At 35.0% G+C, this 27,233-nt stretch overlaps 1 protein-coding gene across 3 annotated transcripts in view; it reads right to left on the bottom strand.

The window, feature by feature from the left end:
• Positions 1-6,072: 6,072 nt before the first annotated feature.
• TPH2 (tryptophan hydroxylase 2) overlaps positions 6,073-27,233 on the bottom strand; it is a 102,488-nt gene continuing 81,327 nt past the window's right edge. For all 3 annotated transcript variants that reach the window (XM_058191873.1, XM_058191871.1, XM_058191874.1), the window contains 3 exons: positions 15,700-15,795; positions 6,355-6,488; positions 6,073-6,247 (listed from right to left, as the gene is read on the bottom strand). In XM_058191873.1, the coding sequence (XP_058047856.1) occupies positions 6,073-6,247; positions 6,355-6,488; positions 15,700-15,795 (405 nt within the window). The remainder of the gene's footprint in view (positions 6,248-6,354; positions 6,489-15,699; positions 15,796-27,233) is intronic.

The raw sequence follows: 27,233 nt of genomic DNA, 5'->3' as shown, positions 1-27,233 counted from the left end.
CCCCTGCTATAAAACAAATTAAGACTGTTTGAAGACAATTTATTTGGAAGTTACTTAAAAGATTTTGTGGCAATATAACAGAGGAGATAGAAGAACAACAAGTTTTATTGGATAAAAAGAGAAACTGATTTGATTCTGGATTTGGAGTTTTAAAAATGCTGGATTATGCAAATAATATGAAAAAAGCTATAGAACTGGAAAATGAAATCAACATAGATTTAAGGGGACATACCAATGATAAATCAGAAGAGTGACTAGGAATGCCCTCTTAGTTTGGATTCCCAAAAGGAATTTGTTGAAGCAAGGAAACTCTGAGAAGCAAAAAAGAGGAACTGCTCAAGCTGTTCCAGAAAGGAGACAAAGCTGATAGGAAACCATCTTGTGGGACACTACGTGATGGGACAAAAGATCAAGTTTTTTTAAATATAGAAAGATTTAGAAAGATAATCTGTTTGATAAGGTTTACATGTACATATACATACACATACACATACTGGTTTCTGATAACTGTTATTGGGATTTCTTTTTGGGATTATATGACAGGGCTTTAAAGATTTGTTTTTAAGTGGGGAGAGAAAACAAAGAGAAAATGATAACTTTGGACTATAAAATTGAATTTTTTGATTAAGAATAAAATGTATGATAGAATTTAAGAACTTTTGCTAAATAGGATTGATTTATGTGGGGTTTTTTTGTAATTTGACCATTGATATGGGTTGAGATATGGGAAGAAGAGTTTTTTTTAAAAAATGAAATATTACCATAGAGAAGGTGTTAAGTTAGCCAAATTGTTTATGTTTGTCTGGAGAGATGGAGGAGTCATGTTTATATATCTTCTGTCTTTTTTTCCCCTCTTTTTCTTTGTATTAGTTTTTTTAATCTTTGTATTTGTAATCTTTAATAAAATTATTTTAAGAAAATGAAATTAAAAAAGCAAATGTAGCCTGTTCTCTGAGTTAAGAGACATAGTAAACATTTATAAATACCAAGAGTATCTTTTTTTCTCCAGTTGTGAATTATAGCAAGAATAGGAGCAAAAGTTGTTGTTGCAATAATTTTATTTGTTGGGTAAAGGGACATTGTATCGCACCAACAGACTTCTAACATAAGGATGAAAAATATTCAGGTTTGAATCCAGTCCAAATAATAAAGCACTCCTTTTGGATCATAAAGGTATATAAGCCCCCTCCCACATAACAAACAAACAGATAAATGCCGCCCCCCAAAAAAGCCAAAATTCTTCAGGCCGCAAAATGGAGAGCTGCTTTATGCAAAGCAATAGAAAACTGTCACTACAATCAAGTTGATAACTTAAAAGGAAAAGTATTATCTGGAATGGTCCCGTTTCTTTGGAACACTGTCTCAGTTGATGGCTAACCATTTTTTTTAAGTTGACTATACTAGATCTTTAAGAAGCATAGTGACAGCTACATCCCATAAAATAAGCAGATCCGCACATCATTCAACTATAGTTATAATCAAATGTGATTAAAATGTGTAATATGATTATTCCACTTCTACTTCGTCAGTTTCTCCTTCTGAAAATATTTTAAAGTAATTTACCTCACCTGCAATTCATGACTATTTTTCAAAGACTTCTTGAGGCTTTATGCTACTGCTATCAATGACAATTGTTTTGGTTTTAGTAGTGTTACCATCACACTTGTTTCATTAATCACTATTTTATTCAGCTCGTATCCATTATTGAAGCATTTTTATCTTTGAAGTGTTTCCCACACAAGGCAACCTAAAATATTTTATATTTTAAAATATTTTAAACAAAATACATTTGAATTTCAAATAACCAAATGGACATACAAAAATGGTTTCAAATTATCAAAATGACATTCTTCCAGATGTTATGTTTGTTTAGGATAATACTACCTTCGTCTTTTTTCCTTTATAATATGTTTATATTCTGCATATTATAAAAAGACTTGTTTCTATATGATCAAATAGTTCCATAAATTTCAGTAATTCCAAGTTACTCCAAGTTATTCTAAATTATGCCTTGAAAGTATTAATTATTGGGACTTTCTTCCCATAAACATGGCTTGCCCAGGTTTGCTTTCATCTCTTGTATTACAGTTGCTGTGACAGAAGTAAGACTTCCATTCTTAGAGATTATTTGTGAAGAATCAGAATGGAAGTTTCCATTGGTCAGGAAAAAACGGAACCCTATATGCATAGCAGAAAGACATTTAGAAAGCTTCCATATAAAAAGATCCAGCTAATATATCGAGGAATACACAATGACCCCAGAGTTTTGCAAGCAAGGAGAAATGATGGCATGATTTCCATAGCTAATTTAGAATTACCATTTTGCTCCAGAGATGAATGGAGTTAGTGATTAATTTGTCACATTCAATTGCAAATTAAGATTTGAATTTTTAAAAGCTGTTTGTAATCAGAGCTTGTCTCTGTTTAGAGCTAATCACACATAACACTCACAACTATCATCAATTATATCTCTTGATTATGGGATACAGTGAAAAGGAAGTTCCAAACAATACATTATGTATCTGCTATTTAGTGAAGATTATGTCTGATTAAATGTTCCAGTAAAGCATCATATCTATTGACACATTTTATTATCTCCTTTAATCTATCAGCCAGCAGAATATGGGATAGGATTACAAGTACCATATATGCTCGGAAGCCTATGACAAAGCCCACAGTTGTCTGCACCGTAAACCCCTTATGGACCCTTCTCAGGCATCCTCCAAGGCATGAAGAATAAACCCAAATATCTATATGACTGAGTAAAATCTGTAAAATACTATTAAAAATTATGTGTATACAGGAAAAAAAGTGTGATCTTTACCTTATAATCACTATATTACCCTATACAGCCACAGATTTATTTTCCTTTATACTGCTGAATAAACTACTAATCAGTTAAGGTAATGACAAAATTCAGAAAGATGGTGAGAGGGCAATAAGAAATAATTACATCATTTTCTATTCCCATGTTTTAGTGGCTTCCTATAAATATAGAAAACAAGTCTATGTTCATTGTGGAAAAATAAAAATATATACTCTATTGCTTTTTGGCAAAGAAATCCAGCAACTTAAAGAAAATAAAATCCATACCAGGGAAGACATTTAACTGTTATATTTATAGGTAACATTATATAAAGATATGGTCCCAGATATCTTGACTATCCAAGTCTTGATGACTTCATTGCAAAGCACTGACTGAGTTGACGGGAAGGTCATTTACATGTAAATTATCACTTGAAGTTACAGTCATCAAGTGCTGAATAACTGCCAGAACCAGCTATTATGGTATGAATTGCTGACTATACTGTATGTGGGAGTTGCTACTTTACTTATTTCAAGGTAAAGTTATATTTCTTTCCCTTTTCTTAATTTTAGAACTGCTCCAGATTTAGCTCTGTGCCTGAAGTTCCAACAGCATCCATTGCAACAAGTGTCTTTTAGTTCCAAATAGCTTTTGAGGAGTCTTCCTTAGTCAGAAATGCTTTATCAGTGGGGTCCTTGGTGTTCTCCAAGCTTGGTTGTTTTCTTGCTGATTTTTCATTACCAAACTAGGTAACATCATCAGTGACGTTTGGAAATGAAACATTTGGTAGAAACATCTGCAAGAAAACAAGCAAGCTCAGAGAGCATCAAGGATCCCACAGTACAACCCTGAGCTACAATTATCCTCTTCTATTGGTGCTTTAACAGTTTCATGGTTGGATTTGCTAACTGTGCTCTAATTAAATTACCTTCAAAGGATACACAAAAAATGCAGTCTGGATCAGAATGTGCCAATTTATTTAGTAACAGTCAAAAAAGGTAGCACTGTTACTGACTAATTTTATTAAAAGGTATAACCTTTTATGAGCTGCAGTTCACTTCATCATCTGAGTGCCTAGACTATTTTAGTATTTAATTTTGTGGGACAGAAAATGAGGAAAAAGTCAGTTATGCAGCTTCAGGTTGCATATTGCTAATGCTTAAGAATTAACTATTGTAATGTGTTTTAAACCCAAAGTGTTGGTGGATAAGGCAATCTTCTGAAATTGCCTGAAACTATACAATGTACGTGAGTTCAACAATTTCTCACTCAGTGGTGGAAATAGGGTCTATTAATTTGGATTGCTATTAAATAACCTGGGAGGTTGAAAGTGTTTTAATAATACTTTCTCTTTGCTTTGAGTTGGGACTTCAAACTTGTGTTCATTAATTCTTGTGTGCAAAGTCTGGCCCATTTGTCTTAGAGGGACATTTTGGCAAATATTGCATTGGAGGAAGACTAAATGAAGGCACCTGTAAACTTGTGTGATTACATTTTGGGGCCATGATGGTATTGTTTGGGGAAAATAGACATCTGTATCTGGCATCATTGTTTCTTGCTGCTTGTGAGACTCTACTGTACTTCAGGTTAGATGATTACGCTGACTCTGTAAACTGCTTAGGGAGGGCTGTAAAGCACTATAAAATGGTATATAAGTCTAAGTGCTATTGCTATTATGCTTGCAAGTATGAGTGATCTGCCACTCAGGCTCCAAGAAAGTATACTTCTTAGGTGTGGGTGGGTGTCTGTCTGTCTGTCTGTCTGTCTGTCTGTCTGTCTGTGTCTATGTCTGTGTATGTCTGTGTGAACTCCTGGTGAGTGCCTAAAGTTTTCTTTTGGAAATGGTTTGCTATTGCCTGCTTCCTAGATTGAGAGTAACTTGCTGGTTTCATGCTTAAGGCAGGGCTAGAACTTCAGTCTCCCAGTTTCTATCCTGATGCCTCAACCAGTAGGACAAGCTGATTCTCACAATGGGGTATAGATTATTAATAATGTATTTGAGTGACCTAAACTGTGAATTGTAGGTGATAATCAGTGGTGTTCTGTTATGCTATTTCTATATTCTATCTTTTAACAGGTCCTCTCTGGGAATGGAACTGACTCTATTGATTTTTCTATTGGTCTCATAGGGTGAGTAGTTCAGTTTCCTGGTGTTTAGCTTAATTTCATCAGTTAAGTATCTATCTCAAGTGGGTCCAAAAAAATGTGGATAGAGCATTGAGTTTTGGTATAGATGATAGATGTGATATGTTCTAGATGGAAGCTGAAAGCATGTGGCTATGCAGGGCAATCTGTAATTTTTCTGTCTAACATAATGTTTATATGTTCTTTGTTAAGTTTTACTGAGACATCGAAGAAGCTGATTTGTTCTGTATGTAGCTCCAAACTGAGGTTGACAGAAGAGAAGAAATTGTGAGGAATGATGAAATTTGACATGAGATTCATTTCCATGAGTCCAGCTAATTAAAATGGATTAGTGCAAAGATACCCAGCCTTATGGCAGGATGTGGTATTTTAGCATCAGTGATGATACTCTCTTTGGTTTAAAGTCCATGATTGGGCAAAATGTTGGTCTATATCATGTCAGCATCTATGGTGGCTAAAATTATATTGTTTGTAAAATGTGTTAGAAAATATGTTGCCAGACCCTACAAGAAGCAAAACATGGCTGTGCTCCTAAAATGCCTACTTAGCAGCAAGAAGTACAAGACAGCTACATAGAAAGATGTGCTTCAGCCCAAATTAAGTTTCAGGGAAATTCTATAGTTTCAGGTTGAAACACACCTCTCTACACAGAGTTGCCTATTTTCTAAGAGCATCATCTTGGGTTTTTTCAAAAAATATTTGGTTTTATTTACTACTATCTTCAGGAAATTAGTGACTTTATTTTGAAAAGCATGAGGATTTTCTTTAAAAATATATAATACTTACTAAAGTTTAACTTCCCATGTATGATTGACTGATGACATTTTGCCTTTAATAGTTCTTTTGTGATATAACAGCAAATGCTATTTGTAACTCTGTAAATATGGAAAGGAAGCTTTTTGAAATTTATGCAAGCTGATAAAAAAGACTGTGTAATCCTCTTCCTTAAATATTTGTAGGTTAGTGTTGGTGTATTTCAAGTTACATATACGTAGAAGAGAACACAGAGCAAATGTGGTAGCCATGCATTAGAGAAGAAATAGACAATGCTAAAATGGCCATTGTAGTTTATAATGGTGTTACAGCATCTAGCTATTCTTCAAAACCACATCACTAAGAAATCAGATACCCAAATATCTATTCATTTTGCTTAAAGCATCACACACTGTGTTCAGGTCACTTCGGAGATCCTGGACAACATTTTCAATGCTTCTGGTGTCTTTCAGAATTTCAATGCTTTGGGTGTAGGGGTTGAAATAAACAGAAAAGGGACGATTGATTGATTTTGCAAAATCCCTGAAATAAAAATAAAAAAAGAATTACATTAACTCTTATTTCTGCACTTACAGATAAGAGCAAATTCAATCTGGGATTTGTTTTTAAGGGTCATAGAAACAACTTGCCTCATCTTTTCTTTGGCTTCTTCAAAACTTTCCGAGACAAAGTAAGCTTCCTGGAAAGTTGTGATAAGGCATTCTTGCAAGCAGGTTGTCTTTGGATCAAATGTTTTCACATTGGCTTTATCAGACAGAGCATGCTGCAAAATACACCACATCAAATATTAAGTAACATGACAGAAACCTCAAGTGTTTCTATGCACCCAAGCTTTATAGCAGAGAATGCTCTCCACTTCACATGATTCACCTATAATTGTTTTTTTTCCCAGAATGAATATGATGTGCATCTTAAACTTATCAATTTATTTATTATCTATTAAGATTTCCTTCCCCTCAAGTAATTACACCATCAAGAATAGTGCTAGTTGCATCACGAATATAATAATTTTGTTTTATATATGAAAAATAACTTAAATCATCACACCTGAAACAAAGATCATTTTATTAATAAATATTTCAAGTATTCCCATACTATGACTAATATTAGAAATTCTTCAAAAGCAGAAGCAATATATGGATATTTACCCATATTACACATTCATAAAAATTATATTTCACTTCCAGAATCACATAACACCAGTTTGTTTCAGACTTGAAAAGTTCTAAATAAATAATGAATATTTTCATTGCTCTTTTTTAATATAAGGTAGATTGACAGGTAATTAACAGTTCATCAAGAGCATTCACTGTATAACCATTTGTTTAAAACCAAACTGAGTGACGTTTAGAAGTCATGGAATTTGATGAATATACAACTTTTTAGAATAATGTAAAGAACTGGGAATAAACAAGAGGCTTTGGACATTTGTGGAATATCGTACTCTGCTCTAATCAGTCCAGTTTGCAACTTATGGTACAGGAATTGCTCTATCTCGGTTCAGGAAGAAAGTACTAATCAAATATTTCTTTTTTAAAAAGAAATTTAATAAAAAATTAATTATAAAGGTTGCATGTTATAGTGAATACAGTATCTTGAACTGCACAGCTATACATATATGTTATTTTCTCCATATGCACATATCTGGTACTTTTATATATGAGGACATGGATGTTCATGAAAATAAAAATTGGGGTATTTCCCTTTCCGTATGTTCCATAATTCTTAGATTCCAACTTTAATTTCTTAAAAAACAACTAGTCACTAACCATTCTAGAACTTGATTTATAAAATTGAAATATATAATAATTTGTCTACCTATTTACTTTTTTTAAAAAGAGTCCTTTTTAGTATTTTTGCCCCAGGAAGTAGACAAGGCAAACTATTTCTGTAAAATCTTGCCAAAAAAATTGCAGAGACTTGTCCATGCAGTCTCCAAGAATTGAACATGATTGAACTATACTTGCTGTAACTATATTTGTGCTTTGTTATTCCCAGTGCCTCCTTAATCTTCCTTGTTTCTAGGTGATATTTTTTTGTCAGATATTCTTTGGCTCTTCAGCTTGTTTTCTTTCATCTGTTTTAGTTTGCTTGCTTTTGGTCTTAGCACGCTGATCTTATTTTCCAGCCTGATCTTCCATTTTGTGGTGCACTGATTGGCTTTTATTTTTATTTTTCATCCAAGGTATTCAGTTATAACTGCAGCCATTCTGTACATTAGAAGGTTTGTTTCTTACAGTGAGTTGGTGCTTACACTTGATATAGGCGTATTTGCATCTTTTAACGCTACCTGTTTCTTTGGCACAAGCTTCAATGCAGGCAGCCATATTCTGTTGTCTTTTGTGCTGCTCTAGATGCTCATTTATACTTAACTTCAATTCTTTTTAAATAAAGAATTTGTTTTTTCTGAAGGAGGAAAGAGGAACGAGTACCTGGTTTAGGAATGAAAATGATTATTGATCTTCTAATCTCTTTTCTGTTATTTCTGATTCTAGATGTTGTTCTTTCCAGAACTGATGCATTCATTTCAAATAATCTCTTCTTGTTGGACTTGATTTGTAATAATAGATCATTATTTGTTTTCAGACTTTGTATATATCTGCGATGGGTAAACACCAGGAGCGGGTTCCAAATCCCGTCACTACCAGTTCGCTTGTGTGTGTGTGTGCACACTCGCAGCACTTCTGCGCATGCACAGAAGCATCCGGGCGGGTGGGTGGAGCCTCCCACCGCCGCCACTACTGGTTCGCCTGATCCGGTGTAAACTGGTACACTGGTAAACACACCACTGGTAAACACACTTTCTTCCAATAGTCTTGCACCTGCTGGACCTGGTTGCTAGTCAACAATACTTTTTTCTCCAGCCATCTTGTCCTTAGATGTCCAGGAACTCCAACACCTAGAGTAGTTCTTGTTGACCCAGATGATAACTGATCATGTATGGGTTTCTGTAAAAATTATATCTCACCATACTGTTTATGGGAAAAATACTCATTTTCTGTGTCCTGTGATAAGACCTGTCATGTATAGCTGAACTTCTGGCACAGCTCTCATATTCCTGAGAGCACATAAGCCCCACAACCACACCACTGTGTTTCACTGGGGGATTATTATTATATTTAAATAAAGTATTTAATATCTACATAGCTACAAAACATCACACCTGCTGAACAGAAGAAAAGATGGACATTCTGACCCAATGTCTGGAAGCTGTTATGTGCAGATGGGAAGAAATAAGCTGCTCCAATAAACTCTGTGTAGGTAGTCTTTCTCTGAAGAATCAGTCTGTGTGGATCCTCTGTTAGTTTGAGAATTATGGCTAGCTAGACAGAAGGAATCCATGTATTGAAGTAGTTGCATTCCTTCTTGAAGCAGATGCTTTGAGGAAGGCTTCTTGTCATCACCTATTAAAAATCAACAGTAATACCCCTTACCTGGAGCAGCCTTTGAAGATTCTTCTAAAGCTGCAGATGGTGCAGAACACAGCAGCCCATTATTGTCAAATGACAGCCACCAGTGCCATATGCCAATGGTTTGACTCTATACTGGCTTCCAGGAGGCTTCTGAAGGCAATTTGAAGTGTGGATTTTAACTTCTAAAATCCTTTACGGCTTAATACCTGGAATTCTTCTGGACTGTATGTTTCAAGTAGAACCAACCCATCCAGGGTTTTTTAGAACAAAAGAGTACATTGAAAGTTACCTCCTAGTGAGATGGTTCAGAGTACATTGCACGCATTTTGTGTTATTCCCTTATTTAATGGATTCCTTTTCCGTAAGAGATGGCACCCTCACAGCTTTTCAAACAGCGGTCAAGGTCGGGCTTTTCTGTAAACTTTTTGATTATTGATGAATAAAGAAGTCATTCAATGCCAAATTTTGTTTTTAGTTTGTTTTGATGGATTGTATATTGTTGTAAACCACAAGAAGTCTGCATGAAGCCAGTAGTTAGGAAATATCAAAAAATCAAGTTTTTTCTCTTTCCTTTCAACAATCTTTGATTTGTCTTTTGACTGTGGAAAAGCCCTCTGGGTAAATAGGACAAAGCATCTATGTGTTTTTCTTTTTCAAGTCTACTATTAGACAATGTTTTGTTTGTAGAAAGCCCAAGGTTCAATTCCTGGCCGCTTCATACTGAGCTGGGAAAGATTTCAGTTAGATATTCTAGAGAGCTGGTATAGGTGTAAATACTGATTTGCGTGGATCAAGATTAAAGATAAAATTATGCAAAAGTGAAATTGCCATTTCTAGTGGCTTGCATTTTATAAATTGAAATTGAAATTTGGAGGGGTACATATTATGCACCAGTGATAGGTGTACCATGATGCTACAAATTACACAACTCCTACTTGAACAGAACAGGAAAACAGCTAAATTAATGATTAACTAATAATTTTTAAAAATTATTTAAAAATCTTTAAAAAGATGTTAGAGACATGTTAGGGGCAAAAAGTGTTTTATTAAGAGGCGTTCCTGCCCAGGAATATGAAGCAATATGCAATAAATTTAGCACTGTCTGCAACTCTTTTCAAAAGCTGCATCTTTTTGTAGAATCACATGGCAGCCTTGCAGAATTCAGGCACATGATCCTGAGAAAAAAAACATTTGCAATGTTTGCTGTGTGCATGCTCCTACACGCTATAAGGATTTTTCAGGAATTGAATCTGAAGTCCTTCCCACCCTTGAAAACAAGGTTTTTTCTAGACAAATTTGTCTAAACATGAAGCTTGAGTAATACTCAGAATTCAAATGCATACCAGTAAAAATTGTGGATTTCTTCTAAATATTGCATCATTGCAACACAAGAACAGTCTTGAAAATTAAATGGATTTTGGGCTGTGAACTGATGACTTCTTTTTCATTGTCCCACACATAAATATGCATGCAGGCATCTACAATTAATCCAGCATTAAGATACCTCATAAAAAGAATGATAAAATAGATTCAATTAATTAGCCTAAGTACTTAAACAGGAGCAATAATTCCAGGCAACAGTCAGCCACTCTAAAGCTTGTGTCACATATCTCTAGCAAAACTTAATGTTGTTTTCTATCCTGGCATTTTACAAGAACAAAATGCTTGTAAAATATGGAATTTAGCAACAAAAAGTCTTGGTTATAATTTTTTAAGACACAAAACAAAAAGAGATAACCAGATGCCAAAAATATTTATATAACTAAACATTTGTTTTTGAAATCAAATTTAGATAAGGCAGCTTATTCCAAAGCTATAAGCATCAGTCATTCACAGCAGGTGCCCTGTTGTTAGTTTTCAAGCAAATTACATCTCCAAAAAAGCAATTTCATCCTCATTTATAGGACACGTTTTCAGATATTTGTGTATTGCCTGAGCATGTATCCTACAACAGAAATTCCCAAATGGAGATACATTCCTAAATAACTGAAATAGGTAATTTCAAACCAAAATCCTGTCAGAATTTTTGAAGCTTGCTTTTCCAACATTGAACCTAACTGGATCCAGGATCCCTATAATGAGCTTGATCTTCCTGTTATTCCTCATACAACAGGAGTTGCCCCTTCAAAAAACAATGCAATAATTTAAAAATCAAAGAGAAACTATGGTGTGTTTTATCTACCAATGGAAAGATCCCAGATAAAATAGGAACGATTCTGAATTACACATGAGAATTTACAGTTGCTCTAGGAGTTCAAGAAAATCATGCAAAATCAAGGGCAGGCTATGTCAACTAATCTCAGAGAGCACCAACGGAATCCCCAAGCATTCAACCCTGAGCTACACATGTCTTCTTCAGTTGATAAGTTAAATCAGTTCAGGACACTTTACACAGAAAAGAAACCCACTTCTGTATTCACATATGCCACTCTTTGAGTTGTGGGTTGTGAGATCTTGATATCTAATGAAATGCATTTTAGGGACTGCTTTTTAAAAATGTACTCCCACATCAGTTTTTAAGCACCCTTTTTCTTTGGCTGTTGGATCCCACTTATTAAATTTACACTTCAACTAAGAGAGTCTATAATCCAGCCTCTTTTGTCTTTAAGGCACTTCTAATATCTCTGCATGAGCCAGACCCTTTCATGGTAAGTCTTATACCCAGAAAATAATTTTTGATTTGTAAAGCTCATCAGACAATTTAAACGCCCTTGTATAAAGAACAGCCTATAGAAAGAGCAGTGACTTTAATAGCCCAATTAGCAGCATAAGCTAGGATAATAAAAAAAGACCACCCAAGTCAACATTCTATTATTAAAGATGAAAAAATAAAAAATAGCATCAGTTCAAATTACAACATCAAATCCTAGCTAACATGGGAAAAATAAATTTAACAAATATCTGATTGCTTATATTGCCAGGTTCATGTTTACATCTTTTAAATTAGAGTTCTAAAAATGTGTGAGAAACACTGAAAATGCCCTTTATATCAATAAACTATGTTTTTTCAGTGAATGGGATGTAAGGAATGCCTTCAATTCATAGTTTTTAAGACTACACAAACCAAAATGAGTCCAAACAATTTAGTTTTGTAGGTAAAAACCAACATATCCTTAAGTGGTATGCATCCTTAATTGGATATTTAACCAGCAAATGTCTCACCTTCTTAAACACTTTATGATTTAAGACAAATATTTCAAATGGCAATGTAAATCAAAGATTCTTAGTGAGTGTCTTCATTTTTAAATTTAGAAGAGGGAAAAACTTCTATTTTAATTTAAAACAGTGATTTCATTTTAAAAAATATTTTTTCTGATTAAAGTGCCTTTGAAAATAGCAAAATTAATTAGACCTGTTGACCAGATCTTTGTGGGAATGCTGGTTGTTTTTTGTTAAATCAAGAACATAAGGATAATGTGAGGTAAGCAGTGAGACTGTAACTATGGAGAGCTAATTGGAACTAAAGTAAGTAAGAAGCAAAATAAGGGGAAAACAGAAGCCAGCCTTTTACTTTCACTGTAGTAATTGGCATATTTTCACTTTCTCACAACAGCAGTCACAAGAAAATCTGCTGAACTGGCAGACAGAGGCAGAAGTTCACTAGAACAGCTTAAGGGCATTTCACCAGATTTATTGCAGGAAAAGTTTGAAGAATTTGGCAAAAAAATGACTTAAAAAGGAAATAGAAGAAGGATTTGCAGGAATAAAAAAAAGATATCAAGAAGAAGTTCGGAAGAATCTATGATGAAACTGGGTGCAGACTTAAAACAAATGAATGATAAAGTAGAAGTTTCAATCCTACAGGGAGATGGGATTTAACATTAACAAGAAACTAATGGCCAATATTTTTATTGAGTGATAAGTATAATATAGTTATTGTAATATAATTATTATAGTTTTTATAATAAAATTTTACCATGGTATGGGCTGAAAAGTTGAAGATAATATTACAGAATTTTATTCATGGAGATTGATGCAAGCAAAAAAAAAAACACAGAATGTTTGATTTAGGGTTTTAAACATTAGTCTAGATCAAGGGTGTCAAACTTAAGGCCCTCAGGTCAGATCCAGCTCACAGGGTGCTTAAATCTGGCCCACAGGGCTGGCCTGGAAATATCAAAGAACTAGCCTGTGGTGCCTCTGCTGACCAAAACAGGCCATGGAGGCCCACATGCGCTCCCCCATGGCCCATTTTTGGCCTGGAGAGTACCGCAGGAGGCTGGGGAGGCCAAAAACGGGCTATGCAGGAACCACACAGTGCTTCCACGCAACCCATTTTCAGCCAGGAGTGTGCTGCAGGAGGCCATGGAGGCCAAATATGAGGCATGGGGAGGACGCGCACATACCTTTGTGCCCCATTTTGGCCAGCAAAGTGCTGCAGGAGGCCATTGAGGCCAAGAACAGGGTGTGGGGTGTCTGTGCACAGCCCCCCACACCCCATTTGCCCAGCAGGGTGCTGCAGGAAGCATCTATCCCATCTCCCCCACTATCTGCCCCCCCCCTCTGGCCCATGGAGGAGAACTACAATGCTGATCCAGCCCTCGAAGAAATCCAGTTTGAAACCCCTGGTCTAGATTATGGAAATAATATTATGTAATATGATATTTAGAACAGGGGAGGGCAATTAATTTTCCCAAGGGCATGCATGAATAGCTGGGATTGTTGTGGAGGGCTGAAACCCCGCCCAATACCCCTACCCCCACCAACACCGATGCCTCCCTGCTGATGCCCTGCTCCTACCACTCCCCCCTCCCGATGTCACCCTGCCCCAACCGATGCCACTCAGCCACTGATTCCCTGCCCCCCCAACACTGCTGATGCCAGACAGGAACATCCAAAATACTGGAAGTGGCTCAAGGACTGTAAAATGTCCAAGTCTACTTTAAAGAGAGAGGTTAAAATATACTTATAATTGTGAAAAATATTGGAAATCACTGCTTTGTAATCTTTTTTCTTTCTTTTCTATTTTAACTTTTTTCTTTGCTTTCTTTTTCTCTTTTATTCATTACTTTGTATTAATTTGAATAAGTTTTTATCTTATTTTTTTTTTAAGTTTCAGTAAAAGTTATATTAAAAAAACAATACTTTTTACGTACTTTTAAAATGCACTGCTGATAATTGGCACAACAGAGATATCACACATTTCAAGAATCCTGCATCATTAATGAGCCATATTCTGCACTAGTTTAAATTTGCTTAACTAGCTTTCGAATTACTCCAGGTAGAGTTCATTACTTCCTAAATTTAACCTGGATATCACTAACGCGTAAGTACTTTTTAAACACCAACAATATTATCATATACTCACTCATTTTTAGTGGATTTGGTATTTGTAACTGGTTCTGTCTAGCTGTATTTATTACTTTAATTTGTGTTGCAAGCTGCCTTGGGGTATATATTATGAAAGACAGAATATAAATGTCTTCAATAAATAAATAAATCTTGGCTGTACAGCAAGTTTGAATTTTCTTAAGGGCACAAGCACCTTTTTTTTAACTTTATTGGCAAAATGATTGTTAGACTGAAACTAATGTGCCACCTGGAATACCAGTGTCAAGAAGTTTAGAGGTTTAATTTGTAGGGGTTATGCTTAAATAGATTTAAGAGTTCCAACATAACTATAACTGTACATATTGACTTGTCAATTGATGGGCATAATCAAAGTTGTAGATAATAACTGCTACTGTGTACACCTCTACCACTAGAGTTTAGGATTGCTGCCAAGATGCCATATTTGGGACTCTGGGCTTCTTGTTTAACTGCTTGAACATTGTTACAGTTTAAATTCCAATGTTTCTACTGCAAAGGACTGAAACAAAATTATATTTGTTATACTAGTACAGGTCATAGAATATGGCAAAAATTTAAATGAAGCTGGAAAATCAATTTATTTATTTTTTATTTTTTTTATTTACATTTATATCCCGCCCTTCTCCGAAGACTCAGGGCGGCTTACATAGTGTAAGGCAATATTTACTAAATATAGGTACTGGGTGGGGATGTAAATGAACCAAGTTCTAATTTGAATTTTGAATTTCATGAAGACATTCAGTTTGAATTTGCAATTCAGTGTGAAGAGGTTATCCAAAGAATCAAATAAAATCAAAGATTTGATCTGATAAGAGTATGCATGCATATCACAAAGTCCATCAGATAGTTGATTTAATTCAGAAGCACCTGACCTAATTCAAATGGGTAATTTGCTTGAATCACATTCAAATACAAGAATCAGACTGAAGTATGACACATGCCTTAATACATATGTCAAGGTATATATATTTGAGATTAGCATTTTAAAAAAATCATTTCCATCCCAGATTAGCATTATGATCGAATGTTCCCATTGTTCTTCTACAAGGTTTAATTGAAACTGCATAGCTTTTCTAATGTATTTCTTAGAAACAGTTATATATTGCCCTTCAGCCCAATGGCTCCCAGGATGATTTGAAAGTAAAGTTAAAGCAACAATGAGTTCAGTGTAAGTCACACACATGAGAAATATGTAGAAATCATAGAGCTGGCTTCTAGTGATAAATAATAGAGTTTTGTTTACATCAGTACCTTGAGCTCTCCAATAGAAGACAAAAGGCCTGCTCCATAAGCCCTCAGTTGTCCATCTTGCTTACAAAGGCCAAATTCAATAGTGAAGAAATAACACTGTAAAATGAAATACACAGACACACACATGCATATATTAGAATAAATCTATATACACTCAGAAATCAAACAGGTCTCCAGGCAAGCCCTTCCTCATACTATTTTTTGTTTTTAAATAAATGTTGTGAAAGAAAACTACCAAATAGTAAACACCATGAATACCAGGGGTTTTCATAAATCTATTTAGTGTAAATCATGATTTGAATTAGGACCATGCAGTTCTTCAGATTCAATGGCAAAAAGGCTGTTGCAGGCTATGCACAGTGTAAAAGTGATATTTTTAAAGCACTTGCATTTTTATTTTGAATCATGAGGCTACCAACTGCAGCCAATATCTAATTCCTGGAAAAGTCACAGTTAGTCTAAAGTGTTGCAAGCAACTAGTGTGTTTTCACATCTGTGCTATTCAAAGTAGCTTTGGGGAATTATATCAGAAGAATTGCACAGCCCTAATAAAAATCACCATTGTTTACGAACAGATTTATTGTGAAATAAATAAATGCAAGAACACATCTGTAAATCTGCTACCCAGATTTGCAGAATGCAAATGCTAGATGTGTTTTAATAGAACATTCAAAATATTACCCTAAGGGAGGCCCTGGGAAAAAAATTCACAAGCAGAATGTGAATTTTATTAAAGAGTGAAAGTGTATATAGTACTTATGTAACCATTCTTCAAAACCTATAAAGAAGAATATTTGTAGCTCAGGGTTGAAATGAAGGAACCTTCGTGCTATTTGAGTTTGGCTGTTTTCTTGCAGGTATTTTATTATCTAAATTAGGTAACATAATCAATGCCAGTAAGAAGTGGGGTTTGCTACTTATTATCATATATGGTGGACCTGTAAAAAAATCAAAGCATTTTGGATAAATATTTGGTGGATTATGCAAAATATTTCAAAAAAGAAGATAAAATTCACTCCACAATTGTTTTTATTGGGTATAACTATGGATCGTACATCAATAGAGACTAAATTAATTTTAAATTTAATATCAGCAGCCAGACTACTGGTGGCGCAATACTGGAAGAAGGAACATCTGCTTACTATTGAAGAGTGGACACTAAAAGTAACGAACTTAGCAGAAATGGCAAAAATTTCAGCGTACCTGAAAGACTATTCACTAGAAAGAGATATAGTGGAATGGAAAAGATGGATAGAATATATTCCAAACAAATATCAGACTAAAAAGTATCAAATAGCATATGAATGAGCAGAAAGTAATAATTGTATTTGTATACAGTATTCTTTTTTCTTTTTTTTTCTTTTATATGAAATAAGGGAGTTATGGTTCTAGGGGAGGGATGAGAGTTTATGAATAATTAGCGTATTTTAGCTTATGATTGGTAAATGCTATACCCTGTATTTGCTCTGGGAAGTCCGGGGGGAGGGGGGTTGGGTGAAGCGGGGGTGGAGGGAGGAGAAGGGTAAATACTTGTTAAAATTATGGTAAAACTTTTTAATAAAAAAAAATCTTGGAGTTAATCTATGCTCATCTGAATGCTGATTGCTGGTAGAGAAGCGGTTAGGTCTTTTTGTTCCTTTTTAGGCTTGTTGATTGTCTCTTTTCCACAGTGTGTAAATGTTGTTTATGTCTATGTGTCTATTGATGACCAATTTGTCTGAGTGCCAGGTTTCTAGAAATCCCCTAGCATTTTTGGATTTGGCTTGGTCTAGGATGATCATAGTTTTCCAATTGAAACTATGGTTAAGTCTGTCTACATATTGTGAAACTAAAGAGTGTTTATCATGTCTTCTAATTGCTAGTTGGTATTCATGGATAGATCCTGCCAATCTTCTGCCTGTTTGTCTTACATAGTGGTTGTTGCAATCATTAAACTGTATGTCAGTATTATTTTTTTTAAGGAATTGTGTTGGTTGTGCTATATTAGGTTGAGTGGTCAGGCACTTTATGATAATGATAACTTATGCATGGATATCCATTTTGTAGGAATATTTTGAATATTCCAGATGACAGAACAGATCCATGAACACCAGTTAGCAGTCAGGAGACATGATGAAAACTCTTTAATTTCATAACACATGAACAGACTTGACCATAGTTTCAAATGGGAAGCTGTGATCATCCTAGACTAAGCCAAGTCCAAAACTGCTAGGGAATTTCATACATATAAACAATATATATGGACTACTATGCAAAAAAGACAATTAGCAAGCCAAAAAGGAAACAAAAAGACTTAAGCATCTCTTCACCAGGAATCAACAGCCAGATGAGCATAGATTAACTCTAAGATTAACATCAGATCAATAATCAAGTTGTCTGCCTTCTCCACCTTAGTTTGAACCTCCTCCATTTTATTTTCCAACTTTAAATTAGCTTGCTTAATTTCCTCCACACTTTCCTCTAACTGTATCATGTTCGATACCAGACTTTGAACTGCTATATTAATTCCTTCTCTTATTTCCTTATTTCCTTCCTTAATTTCTGAAACCTCCTCTTTAATTTCAGAAATTTCCTCTACCATCTCTTTAAATCTCTCCTCAATAAGAGAGGCTTGTAAACCTAGAGACTCTTTCACAAAATCCTTCAGGTTGTCTTGTAGTGTCTCTAAGCTTAATACTTTTGTTTCAGCTGTATGAGCTGGGAATAGCCCAGCACCCTTAGTAGAGCTTGCTTTTATTTGTTTAGCTGCCATCTCTACATTTATATTTTAATCAAAGTCAATAAAATAAAATAAAAATTCTTTAATTTTCAACAACTATCATAAAGTCTCTCCTTTTTTCTTTATTTTTATTTTTAAAAGCACTCCAATAGTCTCTGGTGACACAGCACTTTAAACAATAGGAACTTTCCCACTTTCACTTTCAGCCTCTTACTTCAATGGCTGCGTTTCCGTTCTTGTCTTTAACAAAAAACAAAGTATCTGGAAAGCTAAGGATTGTTACTTGCCACAGCTCATCCTCCTGATTCTGCTCCTCCTGGTAAACAATCAATTTGTAATCCAATATTGGTCCCAGGAGTGGACGTGGTGATTAGTTCTGCTAACGAGCAGAAAAGCCTTGGATCTGGAGTTCTTCGGGGTTTCCTAGGGAGCCCTCTCCTCCGAACCCCTGGAATCATCCCAGGGATTCTTAGGGCGCTCTACCTCTACCCCTGAACTCACCTTCCCCTCTTCTCCCACGGGGAAGATTTTCCGAATCGCTAGACAGCTGATTGGCACTGCCTTAGCGATTCCACACAATCCCAAGGCTGGCGGTCTAAAAGACCATCGCCATCACGAACGGAGCCACCCGGAAGTCTTGTTTTGATACAATACAGGGCAATGGAATTTGCTTTAAGGATAAGAGGACTGAAAGAAAATAAACAAGAAAACTTAAAAGAAATATTTTCAGAGGCCTTTGCAGAGATTTTGGGGAAACAACCAGAAGAGGACGTGTAGTCCTCAACGGAACTACATCCACATGGAGGGAAGTATGCAGTGGAGTACCCCAAGGCTCTGTTTTAGGCCCAGTACTCTTCAACATCTTCATCAATGACTTGGACGAGGGGATAGATGGGGAACTCATCAAATTTGCAGATGACACCAAGCTGGCAGGAATAGCCAACACTCCAGAAGATAGGCTCAAATTACAGAAAGATCTTGACAAACTTGAACATTGGGCGCTATCTAACAAAATGAAATTCAACAGTGAAAAAAGTAAGATTCTACATTTAGGCAAAAAAAACACAAAATGCACCAGTACCATATATGTGGTACCTTGCTCAATAGTAGTACCTGTGAGAGGGATCTTGGAGTCCTAGTGGATAACCATTTAGATATGAGCCAGCAGTGTGCAGCAGCTGCTAAAAAAGCCAACACAGTTCTGGGCTGCATAAACAGAGGGATAAAATCAAGATCACGTGAAGTGTTAGTGCCACTTTATAATGCCTTGGTAAGGCCACACTTGGAATATTGCATCCAGTTTTGGTCTCCACGATGTAAAAAAGATGTTGAGACTCTAGAAAGAGTGCAGAGAAGAGCAACAAAGATGATTAGAGGACTGGAGGCTAAAACATATGAAGAACGGTTGCAGGAATTGGGTATGTCTAGTTTAATAAAAAGAAGGACTAGGGGAGACATGATAGCTGTGTTGCAATATCTCAGGGGTTGCCACAAAGAAGAGGGAGTCGGGCTGTTCTCCAAAGCACCTGAGGGTAGAACAAGAAGCAAAAACAGCTGCCACGAGATGTGGTTATATATTTTACTACTAGGAGAGTCAGAAATCAAATTTTACAGGCATCTTATAAAGGGAAAATACAAGTAGCTGGCCAAGAAATTTTTATATTGAAGAAAATTCCTCCTAAAATGCTGAGAAGTAGAAAGGAGTTTGCCTTTCTGGTAAATGAACTTAGAAAACGACAGCTGGAATACAGATGGGACATTCTAGCTCGGATAATAGTTTTTCAAGCAGGGAAAGTACACCAACTTAATACAGTTTTGAAAGCAAGAGACTATTATGTTAATGTGTTAAAAGCTGGAAGCCCACCGTCACCAGAAAGACGAAGTAGAAGGGATTCTGATGAGAGAAAGAAGGGGAAAGAGACGGTACATCATGACTCTGTGGTTATAGTTATGGAGGAAGATTTGCTGCAAGTTTCAGGAAGTTCAAAAGAACAAAGGCAGACCAGAGCTGCCACTAAGCATATGCAACAAGAAGCAAAGATTCAACAAACTCTAAGGGCAGTTCAAGATACTATTAAAACAGAAGCAGTGGGAGGAGCTAGGTCGAAGATCTGGGAGGATTGGCAGCTGATGCTCCAAAAACTTCCATTTGCTAAAAATGACAATTAGATTTTTATCTTGGAATGTTAACAGTTTAAATTCACCATGTAAGAGACAGAAGATATTTCATTATTTGAAACAATTTAAAAATGATGTAATTTGTCTACAGGAAACACATATTAGAACATCAGATCAAAAATATCTGATAAACTCAAGACTTGGTACACATTTTGTTGCAGCGGCTCCAGAGAAAAAAAATGGTACAGTTGTGTATTTAAAGAAGGGCTTAATAGCAAAGTTAATTGAGGCAGACACTCAAGGAAGATATATTGCAACTGAACTTTTAAGGGAAGGGGAAAAGATACTTATAATTGGAGTTTATGCACCCAATCAACAAGAATTTTTTTTTAAATTTTTACATAATAGAATAACACATTGGGATTATAAATCGCATATATTAATGGGAGACTGGAATGGAGTTTTGGATACTCGAAAAGATAAAAAAAGGCATATCTCAAAATATTTCAAGTCGTGCGAAATTACCTAAAGCCTTTTTTGATATGATGGATGACTTAGAACTAATAGACGTTTGGCGAGAACGGAATAATGAAGAAAAATACTTTTTTTTCAGACATCAATCCTTTTCAAGGATTGATTTTATATTAATTACCAATGATTTGCTTTCCAGGGTGAAGAAGACTAAGATATGTCCAAGGATTTTGACGGATCATAGTCCTGTGTGGATAGAATTTGATCAGGGGAAAGGTGTTAGGAGATCGTGGAGGTTGAATGAAAATTTGTTTAGATATGAAGAAAATGTAAAAGAATGTAAAAAACAAATGAAAGAATTTTTTGTTATGAATATGCACAAGGGTACCTCTGTGGAGATGGTTTGGGATGCAAGCAAGGCCTATATGAGAGGAGTTTTAATATATATGAATAACAAATATAGATGCAAATTACAGAAAAAGAGAATGGAATTAGAGGAGGAAATTAAAAAGAGAGAACAGTTACTTATAAAGAGTCCTGGAGATGAGAAAATAAAAGAGTAAATAAATATATTACGAGGGCAATTTAATATGATGGTGGCAGATCAGGTGGCAACTAATTTACAATATGCTAAACATAATACATTTAATAACGCCAATAAATCTGGTAGGTGGCTAGCTTATATATTAAGGAAAAAACAGAAACTACGTACTATTGGTAAAATAGAATATAGAGGTAAAGAAGTATATCAACAGAACTTTATTCAAAAAGTTTTTTTGGAATTTTATACAAAGTTATACGTTAGAGATTCAATTAAAGAAATAGATATAGATACATATTTACAAGAGGAAGGCATTTATGAAATTACATCAGAGCAAAGGGAGGAACTGAATCAACTTGTAACAATAGAGGAAATAATTTTAGCAATTAAACAGTTGAAAATGGGTAAAGTTCCAGGTACAGATGACCTAACGGCTGCTTATTATAAAAATTTACAAGAGGAAATGGTAGAGCCATTACCATTAATTCCTTAAATAAGGAATTATTTAACAGAATTCAATCTGGAGGAGGAGTGCCTCCATGATGGAGAATGGCTTTTATTTCACTGATACCGAAGGAAGAACAAGACTGTAGTAAACCAGAAAATTATAACCCAATATCGCTTTTAATACTGATTATAAGATTTTTGCTAAGATATTAGCAAATAGATTAATTTCAGTCATGAGTCAAATGATTCATAGTGATCAATCAGGATTCATCAAATAGAGACAAATGAGATATAATATGAGACAGATTGTAGATCTATTGGAATACTTGGAAAGGAATAGCCAAGTCCCCGCAGCGTTCTTCTTTTTGGATGCTGAGAAAGCTTTTGATACATTGAACTGGCAATTTTTATTTAAAGTTATAGAAAGGATGCAGTTTGGAGACTATTTTATACAAGCAATTAAAGCTTATCAGAGACAAACAGCACAAATAATAATTAATGGTAGTTTAACAGAATCTTTTACAATTGAAAAAGGAACAAGGCAAGGATGCCCCTTGTCTCCATTATTGTTTATATTAACTTTAGAAATGTTATTAAATAAAATATGTGGTTCAAATCACATAATGGGAATAAAAATTAGACAGCAAGATTATAGATTAAGAGCATTTGCAGACAACTTGGTTGTAACTTTATCCCAATCTATTCAGTCAGCTATATATTTGAAAGATATAATCGATCAATATGGTAAGGTATCTGGCTTTAAAGTGAATCAACAGAAGATAAAGATGATAACTAAAAACATGAATATACATCAAAAAGAAGAATTAGAAAGAGTTACTGGCTATGAAATAGTTAAAAAAGTCAAATACTTAGGAGTATATATTATAGCCTCAAATGTGAAATTATATAAAAATAATTATGAGGTGTTGTGGCAGAAGGTACAGAAGGAAATGGAGAATTGGAAGAAGTTACAATTATCTTTGCTGGGAAGGATAGCAGCAATAAAAATGAATGTTTTGCCTAGGTTTTTATTCTTGTTTCAAATGATACCAGTACTTAAAAAGGGTGTAAATTTGCGGGAGTGGCAGAAAGGGATTAGCAACTTTATTTGGATGGGTAAAAAACCGAAAATAAAGTTAAAAATAATGCAGGATATATGTGAAAGAGGGGGTTTAAAAATGCCTAATTTGAAATTATATTATGAAGCAGTTGTTTTGTCATTGATTTGTGATTGGTTTAATTTAACAGAAGAAAGAATTTTGAATATAGAAAGTCATGATCTGTTATATGGAAGGCATGTTTATCTAGTATATGATAAGAAAATAGATAATATTTTTAAAAGTCATATTCTCAGGAATGCTTTGTTAAGGGTTTGGAAAAAGTATCAATGTAAGTTAGACAATATGCCTATATGGGCAATCCCTAGACATGCGATAGAGAATATAAATATAGAACAAAAACAAGAGAGGATTGCTTATAAAGAGCTTCTTCTTGTAGAAAAGGGTAAATTACAATTGAAATCTTTGAATATACTGAAACAAAAAGGGAAAAATTATACATGGTTTCAGTATGGACAATTGCAATCTAGATGGAGTATTGACCAGAAAATTGGTATTGCGCTAACTGAGGAAAAATTGGTAAAACAAATTAGAGATCAAGGTCAAATGCATATTAAAAGGTTATACAATGTATTGACAGAAATAGATTCAGAAACGGAATTAGTTAAGGATTGTATGATAAAATGGGCACAAAATATTCAACAACCTATAATGATGGAAACGTGGGAGAAAAGTTGGGTTAGGAATGTTAAATTTACTCAAGCACAAAATTTAAGAGAAAATTTTTATAAAATGTTTTATAGATGGCATTTAGACCCTAAAAAACTGGCATGTATGTATCCAAATATGCAACCTAAATGTTGGAGATGTGATTGTGATGATGCTACCTATTATCATATATGGTGGACTTGTAAAAAAATCAAACCGTTTTGGATTAAAATATGGTGGATTATGCAGAATATCTTGAAAAAGAAGATAAAGTTTACTCCACAATTGTTTTTATTAGGTATAATTACAGATTGTACAGTAATAGAGACTAAATTAATATTGAACTTAATATCAGCAGCAAGACTTTTGGTGGCGCAACATTGGAAGAAAGAAGAATTGCCTACAATTGAAGAATGGACACTTAAAGTTTCAAATTTGGCAGAAATGGCAAAAATTTCTGTGTACCTGAAAGATTATTCACAAGAACGATATATAGTAGAATGGAGAAAATGGATTGATTATATTCAAAATAAGTATCAGACTAAAAAGGTAAAGGTTACCCTCACACATACATGCTAGTCGTTGCTGACTCTAGGGGGCGGTGCTCATCTCCGTTTCAAAGCCAAAGAGCCAGAGCTGTCAGAAGACATGGTCATGTGGCTGGCATGACTCAACGCCAAAGGCACACGGAACGCTGTTACCTTCCCACCAAAGGTGGTCCCTATTTTTTCTACTTGCATTTTTATGTGCTTTCGAAACTGCTAGGTTGGCAGAAGCTGGGACAAGTAACGGGAGCTCACCCAGTTACACGGCAGCACCAGGGATTCGAACCGCTGAGCTGCCAACCTTTTGATTGACAAGCTCAATGTCTTAGTATCAGACTAAAAAGTATCAAATAGCTTATGAGTGATTGTAGGGAATGTATTGTATTTGTGTATTTGTTTAAAAGGGAAAGGGGAGTTAACGGAGCAAAGGGAGAAAAGAGATCATGGGTTATAGTTTTTGTAGTATTCTAGTGTATGCTTGTTAGATGTTATACCCTGAATTTTGCTCTGGGAAGTCTACGGGGGGGGGGGGGAAGGGGGATGGGAGGGGGGGGAGATAATTGTTAAAAAAAAAATTATTGTAAAACTTTTTCAATAAAAAAAAAATAATCAAGTAAAAAAGTATCCCAATCAAGAAATTGCCAAAGAAGTCACAGAGGAAAACTCTATGATAAGAAGTGGGTTGTTGTTTTTTTCATTTTTGCTGCCTTTAACTCAGTCCTGACTCCTAGCGACTTTGTGAACAAGTTTCTGCAGATATCTTGGTAAACTTTCTAAAACGATTCAGTATTGCCTGCTTCCAAAGACTGAGAAATAATGACTGGTCCAAAGTTACCCAGCTGGTTTTGTGCCTAAAGCCTGATTAGAACTCACTGTTTCCCAGTTTCTAGCCTGGTACCTTACCCACTACACCAAACAGCTTACAATGCAATATTATAATTGCCATAGTTCTGAAGCTGCTTTGTTTATATAAACTTTAATTGAATCCGTTCATCCCACCACAACGGATTTGTATTTGCACCAGACAGATAGACTTTGGTCATATTTTCCCATAGATCACCTTAGCAGGGGCTTATTACCCTCACCCTCACTCTAATTTCAAAAATTAATTTCTCATGTACAGTTGGTAGCTGCTAACCTGATGGCCTCTGGAAGGGTGCTCTGTTTCAACAAAGCCCTAAGTGAATTACCTCCTTCAACCAGCTTCACAGTACAGTAAGTTTCTTCAGGCAAAGCAAATATTTGGCTGTACACCACCCTGAGTCCTTCAGGAGAAGGGCGGTATAAAAATCGAATTATTAATAATAATAATAATAATAATAATAATAATAATAATAATAATAATAATAATAATAATAATAATGGTAAATTATACTGCTTTTTTTTCTATCCTTACTGCCTCATTTGACACTTTCAATAGCCAGAAGCAGAAGCCTCTTTCAACATGTCCAGCCATCTTTTTATGTGCAGAAATATCTTTTGAATATTGGAAACATTATTTGTTTATAAGATTTGTGTATAAGCCAATCACATAGACTCCAGTTTACCTCAGCAAAGTATTACTAACACCTAAGGACTTAGGCAATGTACAGGACTTTGTTAAGGAAAAATTGATTGCCATTTTATCTTGGTCAATAAAATTGCATTGCTTTATGGTATGAAGCACTTCATTGGAGCAAGACCATTCTAGTCCACTAGGCTGTGGATTTCCATGGCCTTTATCTCCATTAGATTGTGAATGCCCTTTTTTTACCAAGATACGTGCCTTTATTTATTTAAATATAATCATCCAATAGCCTAGTTATGTACTTTCTTATGGATTTAATTGTGAAATTTTAACAGCTTTTGTCTGCATGGTTCATAAACACAGACAAATAAATATACGCAAATAATTTAACATGGACAGCTTCCAAAGAGGATATACAGGCTGAATATATAATGTATATTCTATCTATTTCAGTTTTCTGTTTTTAATGCAACAGATGTCGAAAACCTGTTTCTCTGTTGGTTCGGTGTCTATTTATTTATTTGATTTAAAATAGGATTTTTAAAGACAAATATGGTATATTCCCAAGATTTTGGAATGGAAAGGGAAGAGGAGGGGAGGGGAAGTAAAGTATAAAATCAAGATAAAAGCCATACCTTCTAAGATATTAACATATACACATAAAAATATTGAAATAGGGGCCGTGGTGGCTCAGGCTGTAAGATAGCCTGTTATTAAAACACAGCAGCCTGCAATTACTGCAGGCTCGAATCCAACCAGGCCCAAGGTTGACTCAGCCTTCCATCCTTTATAAGGTAGGTAAAATGAGGACCCAGATTGTTGGGGGGGCAATAAGTTGACTTTGTAAATATACAAATAGACTGAGACTATTGCCTTACACACTGTAAGCCGCCCTGAGTCTTCGGAGAAGGGCGGGATATAAATGTAAATTAAAAAAAAAATCAACTCCAATTCTGACTGGATTCCCAATTCCCTTAGACAAGAGAATGATTATTAGGCATAAATCAGGACCATAGACAGTTCCCAAAGAAATCTCTGCGGGCTAAGCTAAAAAACAACTTCCTTAATGTTTCAAACTTGTCTTCACTTTCTTAGAACTTTTAACTTGGCTATGTTTCCTTAAACAAAGTTACCTGCTATATTTCTACAATATGCAAAGGTTGCTAGACTTTGGTCTGGTTTTATTTTTGTGTGTCTCAGTAAGTTATATAAATCATTTGGTCAGTTTATGATTCAGTGTATTGCACAAACCAGAAAACTGGCTAATTTAGTAGCCAGTTCAGTTGTAGAAATACAGTCATTATATATTTTTGCTTCTATAATACAGAAGGAAGAGATATACTGTGTTTCCCTGAAAATAAGACCCTGTCTTATATTTTTTTGAACCCTGAAATAAGCACTTGGCCTTATTGCCATGTGT

The sequence above is a fragment of the Ahaetulla prasina genome, chromosome 7, assembly GCF_028640845.1.
Source record: "Ahaetulla prasina isolate Xishuangbanna chromosome 7, ASM2864084v1, whole genome shotgun sequence".
In the NCBI taxonomy this organism is placed as follows: domain Eukaryota; kingdom Metazoa; phylum Chordata; class Lepidosauria; order Squamata; family Colubridae; genus Ahaetulla; species Ahaetulla prasina.
Note: the sequence above shows the minus strand (reverse complement) of the source record. Positions and strands in the feature narration are given on the sequence as shown.